Source organism: Haplochromis burtoni, unplaced genomic scaffold, assembly GCF_018398535.1.
Source record: "Haplochromis burtoni strain Fernald_Lab_line unplaced genomic scaffold, NCSU_Asbu1 Contig_71, whole genome shotgun sequence".
NCBI classification, from domain to species: domain Eukaryota; kingdom Metazoa; phylum Chordata; class Actinopteri; order Cichliformes; family Cichlidae; genus Haplochromis; species Haplochromis burtoni.
In genome coordinates, this window is record NW_024582432.1 from 1,400,193 (window position 1) to 1,420,814 (window position 20,622).

Below are 20,622 nucleotides of genomic sequence, written 5' to 3' on the forward strand. Positions count from 1 at the left end.
TGTGTGTGTGTGTGTGTGTGTGTGTGTGTGTGTGTGTGCGCTCCTATAGTTCCTCCACATTCGCCTGGATCAGTGAGGGTCAGTGCTTGGCAGGTCCAGCCGCTCAGGAAGAGAAAAAAGGGAAGCAATCACTAAGAATAATCACACTGCAGCAGGAATTGGATTTGCTAGAAAGGACTGTTATTGGCTGCCTGTGTGTGTGTGTGTGTGTGTGTGTGTGTGTGTGTGTGTGTGTGTGTGTGTGTGTGTGTGTGTGTGTGTGTGACTCAGCTCACAGCTCAGCTCTGGTATCCCCCTTGGCGAGTAGCATTTAGAATTACTTAAGCCTTCACTGCAGATAATTAGCATTTTCAGCGGCTATCACACTGCAGATCAGAGCAGCACGCTGTGAGCTTCGGTGTCGACAGCGTGCTGTGCATTGCCGACCTTGGAATGCAACACAAACATCACATATCACATGCTCCTGTTTTGGTCCCACAAGAGGACGAGAGCCTGTTTTTCTCTTCGTGTGCCCGTCCTATCACAGCCAACTTGTTGTACTTGAAATGAGGAAGAGTAGAAGGATGAAGCAGTTTTCAAAATGTTTCTCCTCTCTTCTTTCTGTACAGTGACACCAGCTGTTAGCTGCTATTGCTGCTCCTGTCCTACCCGAGTCAGTTTTTTTTGCACCCTGAAGCAGTCCGCACCATGACCTCCTCTCCGCTGGTTTCTCGAGCCAACATGGACATCCTGGATGAGCTGCAGCTGATTGCTGCCCAGAATTTGGAGAGACTAGAGGTCAACAAGTACTACGAGGTGATCAGAGAGCTGGGCAAGGGAACCTATGGCAAGGTGGATCTGGTCATACACAAGATCAGAGGTAAGGGACCACCACAGAGTACATGACGTCTTAAGTGATTGCGCTGTCACCTTTTTGTTTTGGTCTCTGCACCTTAAGTGTAATTTCGCTTTTGGCTCCTAATGAGATGTCCCTTTGTTTAGACAGAAGTGTTAATAGTTAGATTAGAGGATGGAGTGCTAAATTGCAAGCTTGGTTAAATAACTGCATTCATAAATGTACAGACAGAAACCTCCTTAGTGAAAAGTTACAGACTAATAATTAAAATAGCAGAAATCTCAAGCACGGTCTTCTTGGATAGACGACAACACCCCCAACTGGTCACGGCAGATGGCTGCACCTCCCTGAGCCTAATTCTGCTGGAGGTTTCTTCCTGTTAAAAAGGAGTTTTTCCTTTCCACTGTCACCAATTGCTTGCTTGAAGGGGGTCATCTGATTTCGGGGGTTTTCTCTGTCTTTACCTAACAATATAAAGCGTCTTAAGACCCCTGTTGCTGTGATTTAGTGACATAAATAACGCTGAATTGAATTCAAAGAGTTTCAGTTCACTCCAATCAGCACAGGGGTTTAACTTTAAGCCTCAACAAAATCTAAATAAGTGAGTAATTTAAAATAATACCTCAGTAAAGTCGTGATACAAAAACAGGTTTTTTTTGTGCATCTGTAAAAAAACATCTGTATTTTTCCCAAAAGGTACAAAAATGGCACTGAAGTTCCTGAAGAAGAAGACAACCAAGCTGAAGTCTTTTCTACGGGAGTACAGCATCTCCCTGTACCTGTCTCCGTGTCCCTTCATCATCAACATGTTTGGCATCGCCTTTGAGACCGACGAGTACTACGTGTTTGCACAGGAGTACGCCGTGGCGGGGGACCTCTTCGATATAATTCCTCCACAGGTGCTGATTCGCAGATAACGATAGTAATACAGATGATTACTGATCCACAGTCAGAAGAAAGTTGGCTTAAAACTGTAAAATCCTCTGAATAAAATAGTGCTTTTCCTTTCTTTGGCCCTCAAGGTCGGTCTTCCTGAAACAGTAGCAAAGCGCTGTGTACACCAAGTAGCCATCGCTCTGGACTACCTGCACTGTAAGAAGCTGGTCCATCGGGACATTAAGCCTGAAAACATCCTCATCTTTGACCGAGAGTGCCGCAAGGTCAAGCTCTCTGACTTCGGAATGACTCGCCGGGCTGGCTCACCAGTGAAAAGAGTGAGTAGTGTTTGAGTTTTGTACGTTTTTATATTCGCACGTTTCCTCCAGTGACTGTAACCTGTTGGGTTTCCCCTCCAGGTGAGCGGCACCATCCCCTACACAGCTCCGGAGCTCTGCGATGTGTCCCGCCATGAGGGCTTCTGCGTGGACTACAGCACTGACGTCTGGGCCTTCGGTGTGCTGCTGTTCTGCATGCTGACCGGTAACTTCCCTTGGGAGAAGGCTCTGCCCTCTGACTCTTTCTACCAGGAGTTCATCCGTTGGCAGAGGAGGAGGACGAACACGGTGCCGTCGCAGTGGAGGCGCTTCACCGAGCAGGCCCTTCGCATGTTCCGCCGCCTGCTATCGGTGGAGCAGGACCGCCGCTGCTCCGTCAAAGAAGTGTTCGGGTACTTCAGCCACTCCTGGATGTTAGACGCGGAGAACGATAACAACAATGGCAACACGGTTGCTGGAGGTGGCGGCGAAAGAGTTAGTGGCGGAGGCGGCGGCGGCGGTGGAGGAGGTGGAGGGGGAGGAGGAGTCCGTGGGGAGGTGGACGGCACAATCTCGTCATCATCGTCCGGGGAAGAAGACGAGGAGCTTCTCGTGGAGAGGATGAAGCAGCAGACTCTGTCACCTCGCTCCCCAGTGTCGCCCCTCTCTCCCATGTTGCCAATGGCGGTGAAGAGGGGGAGCGGAGGCAGCGGGGCCAAAGGAGGGATGATGGAACCCGGCGGGGGCCACCATTTCGTGTCCGTCTCCACCAACAGCTCCGTGTCATCCACCAACAGCTACGATCGAATGCCCCGAGAAAACGGCTCACCTGGCGGCCGCATGCTAGTGCCGACACCCATAGAAATCTGCGTCTGAGCATGTCAGGGCTCACCGGCACACACTTTTATACCTCTCATCCAACCACGTAGATGTTCATGCATGGGAAAAGAAACAAAGCGATAACAAAGCACTAACACGTCTCCTGTTTTAAACATTGTGGGAAAGGAAGAGCGCAGACACACACGCGCCGGAGGACTTCCGAGGACGTCTTTGTAGAACGCACACATTCCTCATGATTGGTCGAATGTCCTGTTTTAACACTTGGAATTCAAGGACACGTTCAAAATGCAAGTGTAGAAAAATGAAGAAAAAAACGCTACATTAGAGATTTCAACACTAAATCGATCTGACAAGAAGACCAAAATATATTCCTTAAAGCAATACTTGCAGCAAAAAAAATGAATTAAAATAACATAAAAAGATAAAAAAGTCAGCAGGAGTTGGGCAGAACTCCTCGTGATCTCTTCAACACTGATAAGAAGGTTTTTTTTAAGAAGCCAAGGGACAAAAGATTCGTGTTTTTGACCGAAACAGAGCTCAAGCTAACACCTTACAAGATAAAAAGACTGACTGAGCCGTGGTTTCAGTGTTTTACTTGTAACAAGAATATGAAAGTGTGAATGTGTCCGTGTGCGTCGCCGTGCGTTTGAATCTAAAACAAGTAGTTTAATTTTTCTTTGAGAATTTTATTATTTATTTGAATCTTTAAAAAAAGAAGAAAAAAAAAGACTACACAATCTATTTTTTCTATTTTTTTGTAAGGTAGCTCTCTTTGTTTCCCATTCGACTCAGCATTGTGATATGGTGTTGAGGTATAGCTGTGTAACAGGTGTGGTATGCTGCTGTACATACTGAATACTTGCGCATTATGTGAGATGATCTACAGCTTTCCTTCATCTCAGACTAGATGGAGCGAATGCGTGCGATGTCTCTGCTCTTCACCATAAACATATCTACTTCACAGTTGGAAGACTTTTTTCTACTCACTCCTGAAATTCCGTTTGTATGGTGTTCCTTTGAAGCGTTTTTTCCAAAAGAGAACAAGAAAAAGATCTGTCTGCTTTGCTCACGTTTTCATCCAGACCTTCACCTAAAAATGTGTTTTCTTTTAAACTTTGTCTGAAAAAGAAAAATGATCTGTTCCAATTAAGTGCAGGGGGAAAAAAGCAAACACTCAAGAGTCACTTTTTATAAACTGCATGACGAGTAATTCAAACTTCGAATCTGAACCGGCTTTAGGAGGGAAAAAAAGGTAAAATGTTGTGATGTGATTTTTTTTTTTTTGCAGTAGCACACTTTATTGCATCATGTCCCAGAGTGAATATTGCTGTTATGACCTCTTGAGACATCCTAGGGCTAAAAGAAAAAAAATCTGAATATACTTACTTAGTTTCTATCCAGTGTGATGTATTTGTAATGCTATTAATGTTGTGTGCTCATCTCACCACCTTCAGGAACTAAAAAAAAAAAGCTAAGCATGAAGACAGAGCGAGAGATTTGAATTTGAATCAAATGTAGGGACTTAAATGTTTTGCTTTTGGATTTAAAAAACAACAACAAAACTAATCCATTCCTTTTTGACTTCATGAATATCAATTGAATTATTTTTCTTTGGGGGGGTGGATCATGCGTAGTGTGTGAATGGATGTTCTCTGTGTTGCTTTTCAGACATAAACTGCATGAAACTGTATGTGCTAAAGCCCTCTTGTGAAAAACTGCTCAGTGTTTATCCCGTCACAGGCTGTAGCACTCTATAGTTGTAGTTAGTATACCGGTGACAAACAACACGTCAGTAGCCTCAGCTCGGATCTGACAGAGGACCAGCTCAGCCCCTCCGCATGATGCGTTGGATCAGCGAGAGAGTAAATAACTGCATCTTGTGACAATCTCTGACCTCATCGGCAGCCTCCTGATTCAGAACAAAGGACGGTCCTGATGCGGACACTGCTCCCCATCTGTCAACTTCAAGCAGCGCTGTGCTGTGCGGAGTAAACCGTGCGAGCCCAAGCACATCCCACACTCGCATGACCGTATGAAGCCACATTACCTCATCGCGTCATTGTTCCTTTGCAGCGTTCACTCCGAAACCATCTTTCAACATTCGCGCTCTTCCCAAATAAACGTGACGTGCTTGAAGCACCCATGGCAACGTGCAACGATAAGCAACGTGAGGATTCTTGTAAATAGAGACACGTGGGAGGTTTTATTGACAATTCTTGTTACGTAAAAAAGAGCCGACACCAAACCAGTCTCCCAGTAGTGTAGATATTATTATTGATTGGTTTGTGAATTTGTGTTTTCAGCGTCACCACTTTGCTCTTGCTCGGAAAGCAGATGTGTCAAGCCAGAGGTGGATCTGACTATGAAGCGATGTTATGCGTTTTGTCAGTCACAAGTCACTGGCCAATGAGCATGGCCTCCATAATTCGCTTTTCTGACAAGAATTTGCAAAAAAAACGAATGATGTTTTTTTTTTCATTTACCACAAATGACTGGAATTCCTATTTTAGCCACAGGGATCATCGCCTGGTGGTCAGTATAAACAGTTTGGGTTTAAAGCACCTCTTTAATGGTTTCACTTTTCAGACATGGACACCATGGCCACCTTTAATACTATTTCTGTAAAAGGGCCAGTACGTAGGGCTCGGTGATATTAAATGATAAGACTGCAGATTGCCAGCAGCTCAATACAACTTCTGGTGGCTTTCACCTCATTTCAAACACAAAAAATGGCCCTAATAGAGCCTTTGTTTCTTTGGCACATTCTGGGCTACACAGGCTCTCATGCTGCTCTACAATATTTCATTTTCCTTTAAGCTAAGTTTAGATTTGCTATAACTAAAGGGGACCTATTCTGCTCCTTTCAAAGTAATTGTTATTTATTTTATACTGAAACGAGCTACTTTAGCCCCTCCCCTCTAAGACAACTTTCTTCTGATTGGCTGCCAATTGTAAACAGAAGGTTTGAACAGCAGACAGGCGGGATGACAGTGTCTGCAGCTAAAGCTATGTTCCTGGGATGACTGTATTGAGTATATCACCTCCCTCTCGTGACATCATATTGATCCAAGGGTAGCTATCAGAACCTGAGTGTTTAAAACAAGTTTTAAGGTAGTTTTCAGCTCACAGGCATTATACATCCAAAGACCTCACTATCTAAGCATCATTAATATGAGTATCTAACACTGTAACAGTATGTTTATGACAAAGACATGAAAATGAATAAAAGGTTCCCTTTACTTTTATGCTATGTAGGCAGTTGAGTTTTGAAAATTGTGTTTAGCAAACAGGATCCGGGATTTTTTTCATCTGTGTCAAACAACCCCTGAATTCAGTGTTTTTAAACTGTCTTAGTTTGGTGTCATTCAGCTTGATTTTTCTGAATTATTCTCTTGCATTAGTAAAGAGATCAACATTAGCTTATTATACCCCTAATGTAAGAATAGCCTGATGTTGCTTTTTACACAAGTAAAATTTTAATTATGTCGCGTATTTTGAAATTGAAATATTCAATTTTCTTCTTTAGCCTTGCTTCTTTTTTCCAAGCATGGAACCATCCGTAGCTAAATTAGCTAGCTAACATTTTGATAGTGGAGACAGAGCTATTGGTAAAGTCAGATGTTTTAGCATCGTCTTGCCAACATTCTTTAAAACAGAAAATTTGACTTTTTATCACGTTGTCTTATAAAACATTATACCCAAACCTCCAGTCTAACCTAACAATCCAAAGTAACTGCTGTTGTTAGTTATAGACAATTAGCCAACAGGATGTTATTTCTAATGAATGAATGATGATCAGTTGCAGTCCCTGTTTTATGAGTTAGCAAGCAAAACACAGAATATCAAAATACCAAAAAGTAAATCTTTATTTTGAAAGACACGCCCCGTACTGCTGTAGTTTCCTATCAGAATAATTTTAAGATAGTAAATGATTCACTAGAACTTGTGGTACAAGCACTGTGCTCAGATGAAATACCAGTGCAGTATACAGTACGCTGCAGACGAGGACACATCCGTTCACAAGCTGGGAGAGAAGATGAGTGACACAAAACTAGAAAGTGAGATGTGCATTTGTCATACGCCACCTTCCCCTTGCTCCCTCCCAGCGTCTGAGTCAGCCACCGCTGCCTCCTCATCCTATTCATATTGTGACGTGCTGTAATGGCGTTCCAGTGTCTTTCTGTCCGGTGACATAGCTGTATTTCAAAGCATCATGGTTTTTGTGGCGTTTTAGTGAGTAGATGACCACAGCACTAGAACTTGTACCCGGTTCTGTCTTTGCAATACAACTGTCTTCCTGTAAGCTGAGATTTAGTCAATAAAATAAGAATTCTTGTTCGAGTGATATTTGCATTTTTCTTGTTTTTCCCCTCCCAAGAGTTCTTTGGCATGCAATTGAATTTCATACAGGTGAAATTATGTAATCGCATTCACACAAGGGAATTTTTAGGGGCATCTAATACCGTAAAGAATGTGGCCAAATTGTATAACCAAGAAGAAATAAGTAATTTCAACACTCCATGGTAACCTGTGAATAGGCACTTGGTGATGGTGGGGGAAAAGAACTTCCTTTTAGCAGGAAGAGACCTCTGGCAGGAAAGGTTTAATTTTAAATTTTAATTTGGGGGCTCAGGTTAATGATGTTCATATAGTGCACTGAAATTTATAAATGAATAAAACAAGAATAGTAGATAAATTACTTCTAGTATTGTATGAGTTGAAACCACAAAATATTTTGAATAAAGGTATATGCTGCTAGTAAAGTATTTTGGATATATGTTACAATGTTTCCATAGAAACATAAATGCTGGGTGGCTGACTACAGTGTCCAAGTATAATTCAGAAGAATAATTTCAGATTTTAGTTAATGCACCAGTTTTAAGGTGAACCCTTTAATTATCAAACACGAGGCAAAGGTTCAATCATGTTTACCAGGATTTTTCAAAGTAAGTTAAAAAAAAAATTATTTGCACCAAAGCAGATAAGAGGAGAATCATGCACAGAATTGTTTCTGCCATTTAATATGACGATCGTTAAGACATAATGGTGAATTATGCCTCTGTATATCAGGAGGAGGACTTTAAATTCAATTCTGGATTCAGGGAGCTGACACAGTAACTAACTTCTAATATTTAAGCCTAACGAGGCCATAGCTAACCCTGATAGCATGCAGCTAATGATGAATTAGCATGTGACCTTCAATTTTTACTAAAAATCACAGTAAAGAGCGTTTGTTTTATAGTTTAGCAAAAAGTTGCTTTAACCTGTCGTACCCCAGTGCAGTCGAAGAACACTTGTTGTATATAAATGACTTTTTTGCATTTTTCCTGTACATACAGCAAACATTTAAACTGATACAACATAAAGAAAATTAGCAGGCCCTTTACTTCTTATTCACTAAGTGGAGATGAACATAATGACGTTGGAAAAGAACAGCTGTGTAACCACAGTGGGTGATGGCTGAATTTAGTTGCCTCAGTTTCACAGTTGTGCATGCTGGGGCACTGCCGTGGGTTACTCAGACACTAACCGTGTACTTTATTTTCATTTTTGATAATTGTTGTTCTTTTCCCGCCCCTCTAGGACATTGTAACTAATCAATTTGCTTGAAAATATCAAATCACTCTGATCCCAGCAAATACTTGGAATCAGACTGATACTGATACACCATTCTTTATTCAGTTATTAGTTGTTATTAATATCTGGCTCTCTTCCACAGCGTGCTTTGTCCTGTCTTCCTTTCTCCCCCCAGCCGGTCAACCGCAGATGGCCGCCCCTCTCTGAGCCTGGTGCTGCCGGAGGTTTCTTCCTGTTAAAAAGGAGTTTTTCCTTCTCACTGGTGCCAAAGTTCTTGCTCATAGAGGGTCATATGATTGTTGGGGTTTTCTCTGTTTTCTTTGTATTACTGCAGCCTTACAATATAAAGCACCTTGAGGTGACTGTTGTTGTGATTTGGCACTGTATAAATAAAATTGAATTGAAACTGAATAGAATGGACTTCAAAGGAAAAATTGTTAAAAAAAAAAAAAAAAAGTCAAAAGGCAGTCAAACAAGAAAACAGAGTTAAGAGAATGGCAAACTGCATTGCAAGCGAGGCTGCCATATCGCGCCATCGGCCCCTCTGGCCAACACCAGTAGGTGAAGTGTTTTGCCCAAAGACACAACCGGGGCTTGAACCGACAACCTTCCGATTACAAGATGAACTGCCAACTCTTGAGCCACGATCGCGCTTTTAAATAGTAGATTTACTCATGCATGAGTTCCACCTGTCTTTGTGTTTTTGCTAAGTGTTTGTGAGCTGTTACATTCTCATAAAGACAAAGCAGGTGAAATATGGTTCTGAATTAAACAGCAAATGCATTGCTAACTAGATATTTCACATAACAGCTGTTAATGTCAAACATGAATTAATAAGGGAGCTTTTCTTTTGCATGAACTTTGGCGCCCTCTGCATCCCAGTAAAATTACTGGTTATTACCAGTAAGGCTTTCAGTAGTTTTGGATCAGTGTGATTTTATAAAATGTCCTTTTGAACAACCAAGACAAAGGTGCAGTGGATAAAGTAAGGGCCCTGTCAAAACTGGGTAATTGTTATTCAGATTACATCTTTTAAACGACTGCGCCCAGAGCAGCATCTACGGTTTTATCCAGTTACTGGAGGTGTCCCAGGTTTAAATGCTTTCATCCCTTCCTTCTCTTTTAGGGGTGTGGTTGTTTTATGTATTGCATTCAACAAAAATCTGTAGATGGCTGCAGGTTTATGCTGCTCTCCCTTGTCTGCTTTCTTCCCAACCATATAAATAAAAAGACAAAAATGTCTCAACTTTGGAAAAACTGAGCCAAACTGTGGACATCACCTCAGTATGCAGGATGAAGGGATAAATGCTATAACTATATATCAATTTCACATTTATTTTTATCATAATATATAATTTCATATTGGTCATTCTGATGCTTTGCAGTATTCTAATATGTCTATATTATGAGATAAAAACTTTACTCAAGATAAAGATAAAAAATTCTTTCAGAAAAACAGTGAACAAAATATTTATTCTTAAACAATTACATGACCTCTGGTGCTCCAACAAATGGACAAGACAATACAAAAAAGTTACCATAAAAATAAGACGATGACAAAAGTGTGACAGAGAAGCAGTCCATGTCCTAAAACAAAACACCGCATCACTGACGGACACATGGAGGCGGCGTTGGAATGTGACGAGTAGTGTGTAACCAGGACAGAAAAAAGGCGTTACATCTGAGGAGATGAGCACTTCCTGCTACATGTGTCATTGCTCCAGTCAATGTGGGGTTGACACAACAGAAGAAAACAAACATAAAAACCCATTCGAATATCTGAGATTCAGCCCTGAGATTAACACACATACAACATAGTTTTAAAAAATCCAAGCATTTTGCAAGTCTGTAATAATAAAACATTCTCCAAAATCTCTATTTGGTACAAGTGCTTGAAACTGGAAAACGAAAAACAAAGAACTACAGGCTCAGTGACACACCTGCTTACTTAAAAATGGTTGATTAAAACATTTATTATTTCACTGCAACAAAATATAAAAACGGCAAAACAGAAAGATGGCACAAATGGAACAGACATGGTGTTTTCAGGGTAGGGAGGTGTGTGTGTGTGTGTGTGTGTGTGTGTGTGTGTGTGTGTGTGTGTGTGTATCCTGCTGCTGCTGGTGAGACACTAAGCAGACGAAGCCTTCAGCTGCCTCTGTGTGGATGTCTGTTGACATCGAGTAATGGCTTAATGGGCCTCACACAGCACAGCGCTGCTCCTAATGGCGCTAAGGAGAAGTACACAGACTTTAACACCAGCACTGATCACAAAGACTTTTTCTTCTAAAACAAAAAACAGAGTCTGACGTCCTCAACAGGTACGCTGGGTTTGAGCCAGTCCCACAGAGTAGGTGAGCACCTGTGCAGTCACAGGGTTTTACTAGGAGGCGGCCCAGCACGTATCTGGTATTACTAACAACAGAGTCTGCTGTATAAAAGTGCATGCAAGCTGCCCTCAGGAACACCGTGTGCAGTACATCCACGGATCTGTTGTTGGACCACAAGCTAGTGAAGGAACACCGAGTCCATGTAGCGCTGGTAAGTCAGATAAGGCTTCTTCAAAAGCAGCATGTAGTCCCAAGTAAAGACATCAGGAACCTTAATACTAGCGCGGCCATTCCTATTCAATTTAAGACTGATGGAACACCAGAGTAACTGTTGCCCCTCCTTGTTGGGTCTGAAGTCAAGCGAGCAGCTGAGTGGTCCTGTTTGTTGAGATGATGAAAGGGAAATCTAACACAGGATTCCCTTTCCTTAAGGAGTGGAAGAAAATTAATTGTTTAATAATTTATAAACCCCTAACACAGCTCCTAACAATTCAGACTGAAGTTTGTAAAGATCCAAACTGATTTAAAGATCGTACAGGCAGAAATTCTCTCAGGCCGAGGTGGGAGGCAGGCAGTTGGATCTGACTATTTTAAGTTGACAAGGTGACCAATGAGCCTCAAAAGCCAGATATAAGAGCCTGAAGCCAACAACGTTTGGAGGCAGTGGTCAGCTGAAGACAGTAATACTGCAGCTGGAGCAGAGGGCCAAAGTGCTTCCTGTGAAAATACATTCAAATACATGCACGCTTTGCGGCTCGCTCAGTAACACCTGCTGGGTGAATCTGCACGGGAAACAGAAAGCATAATGATCCAACAAGGTGTTGCATTAAATCTGGAACCCTGTTGTGTTGACGATAATCAGGTACCTTTACTCTGGGAGGGTACTACCTTGAACCACCAGCCCCTTCTTTCTGTCTCCATGACTGGCTGTTTAATTCAACATCAAAACTGCTTTAGCAATAACTTAAAAAAAACAAAACAACACTCAATCCAACCTCTTTGACAATTGCTAAAGAAACCAATACAAGAATAAATAACCCAAATATAATCAAATACTTAGAAAATCTTTAAAAAAATTAAATATCTTTGATTGTTATTCATATTTAATTCAGAAGAAGAAGAAAAAAGAAACCAAAACATCCCATATAAATAACTACACAAATAACAAATTCAGCATGTTACTTCAAGAACGGTTCTCGTCAGTCCGCGGGTGGTGTTGGCTGATGAGTACTGTCAGACTGGACTGAGGGAGGAGACCGGGGTCCTCCAGTCCCAGTGCCTGGTGGGGGTTAACAGTGCAGTTGAAGGACAGAGGGTGAAGTTAAGGTTTGCGGGTGCTAGCTGTCAGTCAGAACAACCCTGGTCCAGTGTCGCCATGGTTACCAGCGAGGTGGTGGGAAGGCCTGCGAAAATGCTGCAGGTGAATCTTCTAACAGGAGAAAAACAAAAACAAAAAAAAAACCCTCTCAATGCATTTCATAGAGAGCAAAATAAGTAGCAGCAGCTGCCACTACATGAGTCGTCACACCAGGGTTCGGGATCCTAACCACCAGTAGTAGAGAAGCTGCTCCAGAGAACATGTCTCCACTGCTCTGGAGTCCAGTGCCGACATGCTTTACACCCATGAACCCGACACTTTGCATTGTGGTTGGTGATGTAGCTGCTCAGCCATGGAAACCCTTTCCATTAAGTTCTGTACACACTGTTCTTGAGCTAACCTGAAGGCCACATGAAATTTGGAAACAATTTTCAATTTGTAACAATCGACTCAGCAGAAAGTTGGCGACCTCTGCATTCTGCACACACGCCTCAGCATCTGCTGAAATCGCTGTGTGGTGTTACGTGGCCGATCACTTTGTGAATGAGTTGCTGTCTTTCCCATTCACTTCCAGATTGTTATAATATCATGAACAGTTAATGGAAACAGTTAAATGGAATCACTCATTTCTGGCTGCATTTCGATGTTCTAGAGGTAACAGCACGTCTACATACGATTTGATTGTGGCTGAGGTTAAACTAAAACCATGCTCAATTCTGTTTTTCAGGAAGTTGATGCCTCGTGCAAATCTGTACTGTGGGTTTAGAAAACGAGCTAAATTAAAATTAGCTTGTGCACTTTTGCCGCTCAGCAGATACCCCAAACCAAGATAACCACTATACTGGCTCACAGCTTTAAAAATACAAAAAACGCTCTCTTGTTGCCCAATATATTTCAACTGTCAGTGGTTTGATCAGCAGAAAGCAGAAAAAGTATTTACTGACCTCATGAGGTTTCTGTCCCCTTTCGTCCCATCTGCTCCCTGGAGGGGCCTTTGAATGTCTTGTTCTAAGAAGACATCACAAATCCAGAGGTTACGTTTTTAAATGATCACAAGCCAAATCTTCAATAAGAGCAAACATACATTTTAAAAGCGCACACAAATACAGTTTTAAAGAGCACTGCTGCTCACCTTGTGCTTCTTGCACTTCATGGAGAAGTTTTCTTCAATGAGTACACAGTCTGCAGAACAAGAACAGAACAGGAGTTGGCAACGATGCACTGATTCATCTGCAAGGCTCAAACGCCCCCACGTGCAAGTTCAGCCTGAGCGGAAGTGATAAGAGCCAACAGCCCTTCACAAAGGAGCTATTTTCAGAACAGTGCGCATGCGTGCACGCACACACCGAACACAAAGCAACAGTCGTGGGTGTATGTGTTCAACTTTAACTTTGTACCTGTTAAAGTTTAATTTGAGACTTCAGATGTGGAGCAAAAAAAGTAAATAAGAAAGAGTAAAAACAGTAGTCAGGGGGGCAGATGGCATACATAAATCTAAAGTTACTCCATCAAAGTGTGGGTGGTGGCAAAAATTCCAATCACCAGAGGAAAACCTGCAGGGCTGCGTGCTACTGTAAGTAAATTCAACACTCAAGATAAGCCTGAAAAAATAGACTGTATATAAAAGATGAACCTGGCCACCAAGCCCTAAAACATACTTCGCTTTTTTGACTATTAGAGTAAAAAATGCTGTATTTAAGAAAACTTGGAACTACCAGTTAAGACTATAAAACACTCTGTAAAAGGTTTACGGATGTCACCTAGAGCCAGGGCCGTTTTCCCGCGGACTTCTACACAACTGAAAGCATTTTTCCCCAAACACAGGCGCCAGCAGAAAGAATCCAAGTTTGAGGCACTTCCGCATTGGCCAGAGTCAAATATGCACAAGGAGATTACTTCAGATTGTATCACTTCCCCTGCATTATCTCATTTTTATTTTGTGACAAAAGTCAAAGGAGCCTGGCTGATTGGGACCCACACCCATTTTCACACCTTGGCTCAGGTGATTAGAGGATCATCAGGGGGTCCTTTTGTCCCTCTTTGGGGGGGGGGTATACTCCCACTGGGTTTAAATCTGGGACTCTCTACCATTTGACCTTAGAACTGAAGAAGCTTCTCGGATGAGAGGTGAAACGTCTTCAAGCAACTTAAAGAAGTCCAGACGCTTTTCTTTGCAAGCTCCTTTGACTACGATGACCTGGATGACTGAGAACCTTCACAGACATTTCGTGACAAAAGTTTCAAACTATGACGAAAATTATTGGTCAATGAAATTAACTCGGGTCCATCTTTTACATGCAGTCTACAACTTAAGCATGCATGCAAATTTTAAAATTGCACAAGACTGGCATGATAAGAGTTTTTGCTCTGCTGCGTACCTGACTCCAGAGCACACCTGTAGTGGTACTTGTTGGGGCAGCCTTTGAAGAAACAGCCCAGCGTAGCACCTGGGTCATTGCACGCTGAACACGTCTGAAAAAACAGCAGATGAGTTTAAGAGAAGACATCGTGCACACTTCTGCAAGCTGTGATTTCCATTTTTACTACATGGGACAGGATATATAGCACTAAGGTAATTACTATATAGTTTTAATTAAAACACTGCCTTCAGCAGCAGTCGTCATAATGTACAATGGCTGATGTAAACAGTGAGGCTCTTTAACAGTCTTTCAAAATAAAGCGAAACCGAAAGGCTGCATTTACCACCAATCTGACACCGGTCTGACTCATGATGGTTTAAGATGGTTAACACCTTATCACCTTGGGAGAAATTGAAAGAACGCTGCCTTGGTGTACCCTTCATACAGGAGACACTTTGACTTTAAGATGCCAATGTTGATCTTCAGTCGTATCAGGCATCAAACTAAAAGTCCCCGAGGCATGCTCAAGCTAAAATATACTATCACCTCTATTAATTTCTATGCATAACTCCTACTCCGGTGGCTGCAGGGACATGCTGGCACTAGCTGCTCCTCCAGCTGCAGTGTCTCAAGTGTATGTGTAGAACAATGGATGAACACAAGCTAGCTCAGGTTATCTTGAGCTGTATGACCTCAACCAACAGTCAAAAGTTTGCCGTGACACATTTTGCAGGGACTGTTTTATGAAACACACATTTGATATCATCATATAAATATCGAAGGCCTTAAGTTATGTAAGATTTCTACTAATGACTTAAAAAGAGATCAATGTTTAATTTAATGATCTTATCTTAAAAAGAGGCAAATGAAACATTGGGGGAATTCTGGACTAGGTCATCTGAACTACATGCTGAATAAGGATAGTTTCAGAAACTAGAACCTTTAAATCAACTTTCGGTCATTTTCGCCTTTTCTCACAAGGTTTCTAACTGGTTATATCAAATAGGTTATAAAGAGCTAAATTAGACCTAACTGACTGCACAGTGCTTGTAATTATATGGTTGTAAAGCCACTGGCACCATTTTTCTCCTTAAGAATAACGGCCTTGGAGGACCCATGTTGGAACCGGGAGTGGCGTCACTCTCGAGGTTACCAAGTCTTGGTAGCAAAGTTGGAAAATCAGGATTTCATTTGCTCCTCAGCAAGGGGGAGCGTATATATTTATTACTAATACATCACTAACAACACTCCCTATGCTTGGATTTTAGTACTTAAAAACACTGCTGCAGCACGTTCACAGACAGAACCGGGTCAGTGCATATGACTATTTTAGCCAGTAGAAAATATACAACAGTAGCTACACAGACTACAGTTAGTGAGACTGCTCCAGGTTTCTGAGTTGGAAGTCTGAGTCCAGGGAGGTGTTCCAGGTGAGAAATCCTGACTGGCTATTTGCAAATTTTGACTTTTGGCCTCAAAAGAGAATGCACTGTACCCATCTTACTGTGTAGATGGTTAAAACTTTGCCAAAAAGTAAAGAGATCTCCCCAAAAATAGCGTCTCACTGTCGTTTTCCCTGCACCAATAATTTCCAGTGTTTTTCTAACTGAGCTAATAAGCTAATTATTCACATTTCCTCTTGCAGTGATTTGAAAGCATTTAAAATATATAACTCTCTTACAGGCACAGAAAACAAGCCACCTGCAGTACATTAACATCACAATGCTGCTTTCATTTCCAGCTTCATTATATCAGCTATGAGTCCATGTGCTATTGTGCAACACTCCAAATTTAAAGTGCAGATTTACCGTCTCCTGGCCTACTTTGACAGCCTCCTCCAGGCCGTACACTTTGCCCTTCACAAGGAACACGCCTGCAGACCAGATGCCGCAGTCTTCATGAAGCCAGTATTCACAAGGTTGGAGAAGCAACATAGGGGGGCTATACCAGTCCTCCACATTCGCAGAGCTAGCATCTGTCCGCACTCGTTTAGCTGCAGGGCTGCCTGTGCTGATGCTGCTGTTGTTCCATCGGTGGTTCTCCATTAGGCCCCTCTTCTTCAGCTGAGCCCCAGGCCTCAGGGCCCGCACAGCGGGCACAGCGGCACACTTCCTCCCCCTTCCTCTCATGCTGCAAGATGAAGAGTCCGAATCACTGTAGTCATCCTCTTTGAGGCCTAAAGTGCTGGCTGGTTTTTTGGTGCTCGGCTGGTAACCTTCAGGGAAGTAAGGGCCGTGAAGGTCCCCCAAGTCCATGGCGTTGGCTGACTGCCCACACAGGCAGCAGATAAGAGGGCGCTGATCCTGACCGTGAGTGGACACCCGGCCCAGCTGCAGACAGGAAGTGCTGGGTACGACTGCAGAAATGAAGCCGCTGGTATTAGCCTGCTGCTGCGAGCCCTTCTTGTGCTGCGCCCTTACCTCCTCTGGGTAATTGACGACAGTACACAGCGACGGAGAGGACTGCTGACGCTCCACGTGGATAAACGGAGAGAAACTGTCTGGCCTCATATCCCGTTTATCCTCCTTGTAGTTGACATACTTGAGCTTGATCTCAGGCTCTTTTGGGGAAAACATGGACGAAGACTGACCCGGTTTATGTTTCTTTCGCCTTCTTTTGGGAGTGCGAGCAGCCTTCGTCTTGGCAGTGGGCGACACTTTGCTAGCAGGAGATCTGCTGTTGGCTTTGCCTTGGTTTTTCTTTGGAGATTTTGATGGTGGTGAAAATCTTGCCACCTGGATTTCCACTGAGGGGTCTGGCTGAGGAAGCAGTTCAGGCTCCTCCTTTGAGTTATTATGTAGAGCAAACTGAGGACTTGACTGTGGGGAGGTTTTCCTCTTTGACTTCACAGGGCTAGTTTGGGGTGGGTGCACAGGCTGGGAAACATTCACCTGTTCAGTCTTTGAACTCTCTCTCCGCGCAGCAGACCGGGGGCTTTTTGGAGGTGCGCTGCGCCGCGACTTTTTAGAATTACCGATCATTTCTGAATCAGAGGTAGAGTCTTTGCAGCTGTCAGTATTCAGGTTATTTGATTTGCCTCTTTTCAGAGGAGTTACTGCTTTCTGTTTCACTGGTTTCACTGAGGCAGACACTTTTACTCGGCTTCTCCTTTTACCTGCTAACACAGAGTCTTTCTTCTTAGAAAGAGATATAGTGGAATCGCTAGATGTTGACTGGGAAGCATTAACTTTGTTACTAGTGCGTATGCATCCTGATACTTTATACCTGCTTGAATTTATATTCATAACTATGGCCTCTAGCCGTGTCCCTCTGCTGGAACGTATTGGCAGCTTCTTTTCTTTCAAACTTCTCTCTAGTGCCTTTGCATTCCCGTTCATGTGAGGAATAACAGTCTTGTGATTGTTTTCAGGAACTTCCGCTGCACAAACATCATCTGTCAAGTCGATCAAAGGCTCCAGCGCAGCCTTTCGTCTACTGCCCGGCTGTTTATTTTCATCACTTGAATCCAACCTTGTGGTGCCATCGCTGATGCCAGAGCTTGGCTGAATGGCCCCTTCTGTATTCAAGCTATCACACGAGACCCCCTCAGTTGTCTCAAGATAAGAGTTGTCGCCACTGGGTGAGCTTGAGGCCTGAGGCAGCACAAATACATCTTCCACATCGTCCAGTGAGGTAGCAGAGGGGGAAACAGGGTCCTCCAGAGGACTTATATACTCCCTGCTCAGTGAACAAAGGTCTCTGGCACCCGCACTGTCTGAGGCAACCACCTGCTCTGGTGTCTTAGACATGAGAAAGAGCACCTCAGCGCCTGCTTTCTCCTCGTCCTTCTCTGTGACAGGGGTGACAGTCTCTGGAGAGGATTCGGCACATGCTCCTGAACAGTTATCCAGATGTGGGCTGTCATTACCAGCAAGGCTGTGATTCTCTGTGCCTTGCAGCGGCTTTTCAACATCCACGTCACCGAAAGTGACTCCACTGTTACACTCATGAGAGTCCTGTGTTCTGTCCACATTGTTCTCCAGTCCCCCTTGAGCCTGAGACAATGACTGAAAAAGTTCCGTCTGTGTGGCGAGGTCCTCGGGCCCCTCAACCTGCGCCAAGTAATGCTGGTTCACTGCATAGCCGGTCTCCCCGAGCCCTTTATCTGTGTCACAAGGAGGGTGGAGGGAGAACTTGCTGATAGGCGAAACACTGTACAGAGGCGAGTGTTGAGATAGGGTGTCTTGAAAAGACAAGACGTGAGACCGGCTCACGTATGAAAGGGTGACTGTAGTGCGCGAGAAGGCATTGTCTGGCTGAATTTGATCCCCTGATTGGTGTGCGATGTCTGAGGAGCTGGTCTCTGAGAATCCCTGTAATCCAGGGTTGCTGTTCCCAGAGTTTGGGAACCAGCCGGGGCTCTTGACCATCGACAAGCCATCAAAAGCCGTCGTGGAGTTGAGGACACATTCTTCCCCTTTCCTGGTCAGGTCGATCACAGTGGGGATGCAGGAAGTAGAGAGCTCTTGAGGCTGTAGATCATCTATGCTCCCTGGTGGCTGCTCCATAACAACTGCAGTAGAAAAATGAAGAAGATATTCATGTTAGCTTATAAATGGTGGCATACAGAGATCAGTTTCTGAGTTTATTTCACCACTACACAGGATAACCAGAGTGGCTTTCCTAAGACCAAATGCTCGTTCCCCCCAAAAGCTCCAAATCACAGTTTTACTTTTTACTATTACATTGAGTTGACACTTTGTTACACTGTTATTCAACACACTCAAAAGTAAGCTTATTTCATTTGAAGCAAAGAACTGAACCACAACCCCGTACAAATGAAGTCATGCTATTAAAATTAGCTTGGAAACTGACGTGTGCTTGATTTTCATTAACGCTGGAGAATATGGCAAGGGTTAACTGACAATTTACGCTTTGGCTTATTTCCAAATTGTCTTAATAGTATTAAATGTTCTGAATAAAAAGTTGTTACGTTTACCCAATAATCTCTGTCCGAACGCTGGACTGACTTTTTAACTACTAGAACTAACAGGTCGAGCTTGCTAACCACAGTTAGCTTAGCCACAGCTAACGCTAGCTAGGCCCGGCTCCGGTAACATTCTCTAACTGCATTAAAGATTTGAGAACTTTAAGGGCTTTTTAGTTGAAGACTGGAAACCGTATCATACAAAACGTGATTTATCAACTTCTACTTATCGACAACAGCCACTGTTCATTTCGGCGAGGTCCACTGCCCGCAAAGTGTGATTATTCCGATAAATTGACAACTTTTATAGCTCAGTGACAGACACCGTGGGTTACATCCTACTGCGGCTCTTACTAACTTTAGTGTGAAAACAGCAGCCAATGTGATTTAAAGATGTTTTATTTTGTTTAAAATTGTGGCCTTTGCTTTATTAAATGAGTTCCGAATTGAAGAGTAAATCTTAAAGATTTAGAGAAAGACATCCTGTTCGCTAGTAGAGGTCCAAACAACACGTAAACCAAGGTATTATCAAATTACGGGTTACTTTTCATGGAGTTTGGCGAGACGTTCTCTCAATTAAAGAGAACAGCAAGCATCGGGGCAAGGCCCGGCTGGATGAAACAAAGACAGAGCGGAGGTAATGCGCTGTGCTGTTCTGCTGCTGATCAAAACTTACCCGGACGGGAGAAATCGCAGCTTTTTTAAACGTCCAGTTAAGAATCCCTCCCGCCCCACATCTCCTTCAGCAACACATCTATTCTAATGAACCCCAGTAAAAATTACAAAGTGAGAAAGCCCTAAATTAAATAAAGATCCACACACTTTCCAGGAACACACTACTCTGATAGCAGCACTGTCAAGTTGTACATAATCTAAGGCTTCCGGGCACTCCTTTCACAATAAAGTAATTACCAGTAGGTTTAGTGCTATAAAATTTTAACATGTCAATAAAAAGCAAAGTCCAAATACAAAAAAGGTTTCGCGAAATGAAACTCAGTATCTATTCCAGATAAATTAATTTGCCAGTTATCCAGCGGTTGCGTGCAAGCTGTCAAAGCTTCAGAACTTGACCTTGAAGTAGGCTAGCCTACTTCAAGGTCAAGTTCTGCTGCTAGTCACTGATGATGAAAAGTTTTTTGTGTTTTCTTTTTATTCAGCATTGCCGTCATCCGATATCGGGTGCCCTGACAAGTCAAACCGAGCAATGAAACAGTTGTCACTTGGCTAAGGAACAGAAAGGCA

The 20,622-nt window shown here is 43.0% G+C and overlaps 2 protein-coding genes across 4 annotated transcripts in view; one reads left to right on the forward strand and one right to left on the reverse strand.

Moving 5' to 3' along the window:
- Nucleotides 1-7,209, forward strand: part of bsk146 (brain specific kinase 146) — a 17,380-nt gene extending 10,171 nt beyond the window's left edge. The window contains exons 2-5 of the mRNA XM_005923778.3: nt 609-859; nt 1,532-1,734; nt 1,858-2,049; nt 2,131-7,209. Of these exons, the coding sequence (XP_005923840.1) occupies nt 688-859; nt 1,532-1,734; nt 1,858-2,049; nt 2,131-2,904 (1,341 nt within the window). The 5' untranslated portion in view covers nt 609-687 and the 3' untranslated portion in view covers nt 2,905-7,209. The remainder of the gene's footprint in view (nt 1-608; nt 860-1,531; nt 1,735-1,857; nt 2,050-2,130) is intronic.
- Nucleotides 7,210-9,899: 2,690 nt separating this feature from the next.
- On the reverse strand, nt 9,900-20,361 carry si:dkey-94l16.4 (transcription factor 20). 3 transcript variants are annotated; one of them, XM_042221660.1, is made up of 6 exons: nt 20,057-20,361; nt 16,262-18,966; nt 14,472-14,565; nt 13,226-13,275; nt 13,038-13,101; nt 9,900-12,178 (listed from the first exon to the last, which is right to left on the reverse strand). In XM_042221660.1, exons 2-5 carry the CDS (start codon nt 18,959-18,961, stop codon nt 13,039-13,041), a joined length of 2,907 nt encoding a protein of 968 aa, XP_042077594.1. In that variant the 5' UTR covers nt 18,962-18,966; nt 20,057-20,361; the 3' UTR covers nt 9,900-12,178; nt 13,038. The 3 variants fall into 3 exon arrangements, with proteins under 3 accessions (XP_042077594.1, XP_005923838.1, XP_005923839.1); XM_005923776.3 differs by having other exon boundaries at nt 9,900-12,204; XM_005923777.3 differs by lacking the exon at nt 20,057-20,361 and adding an exon at nt 19,393-20,050 and having other exon boundaries at nt 9,900-12,204.
- Nucleotides 20,362-20,622: the final 261 nt, after the last annotated feature.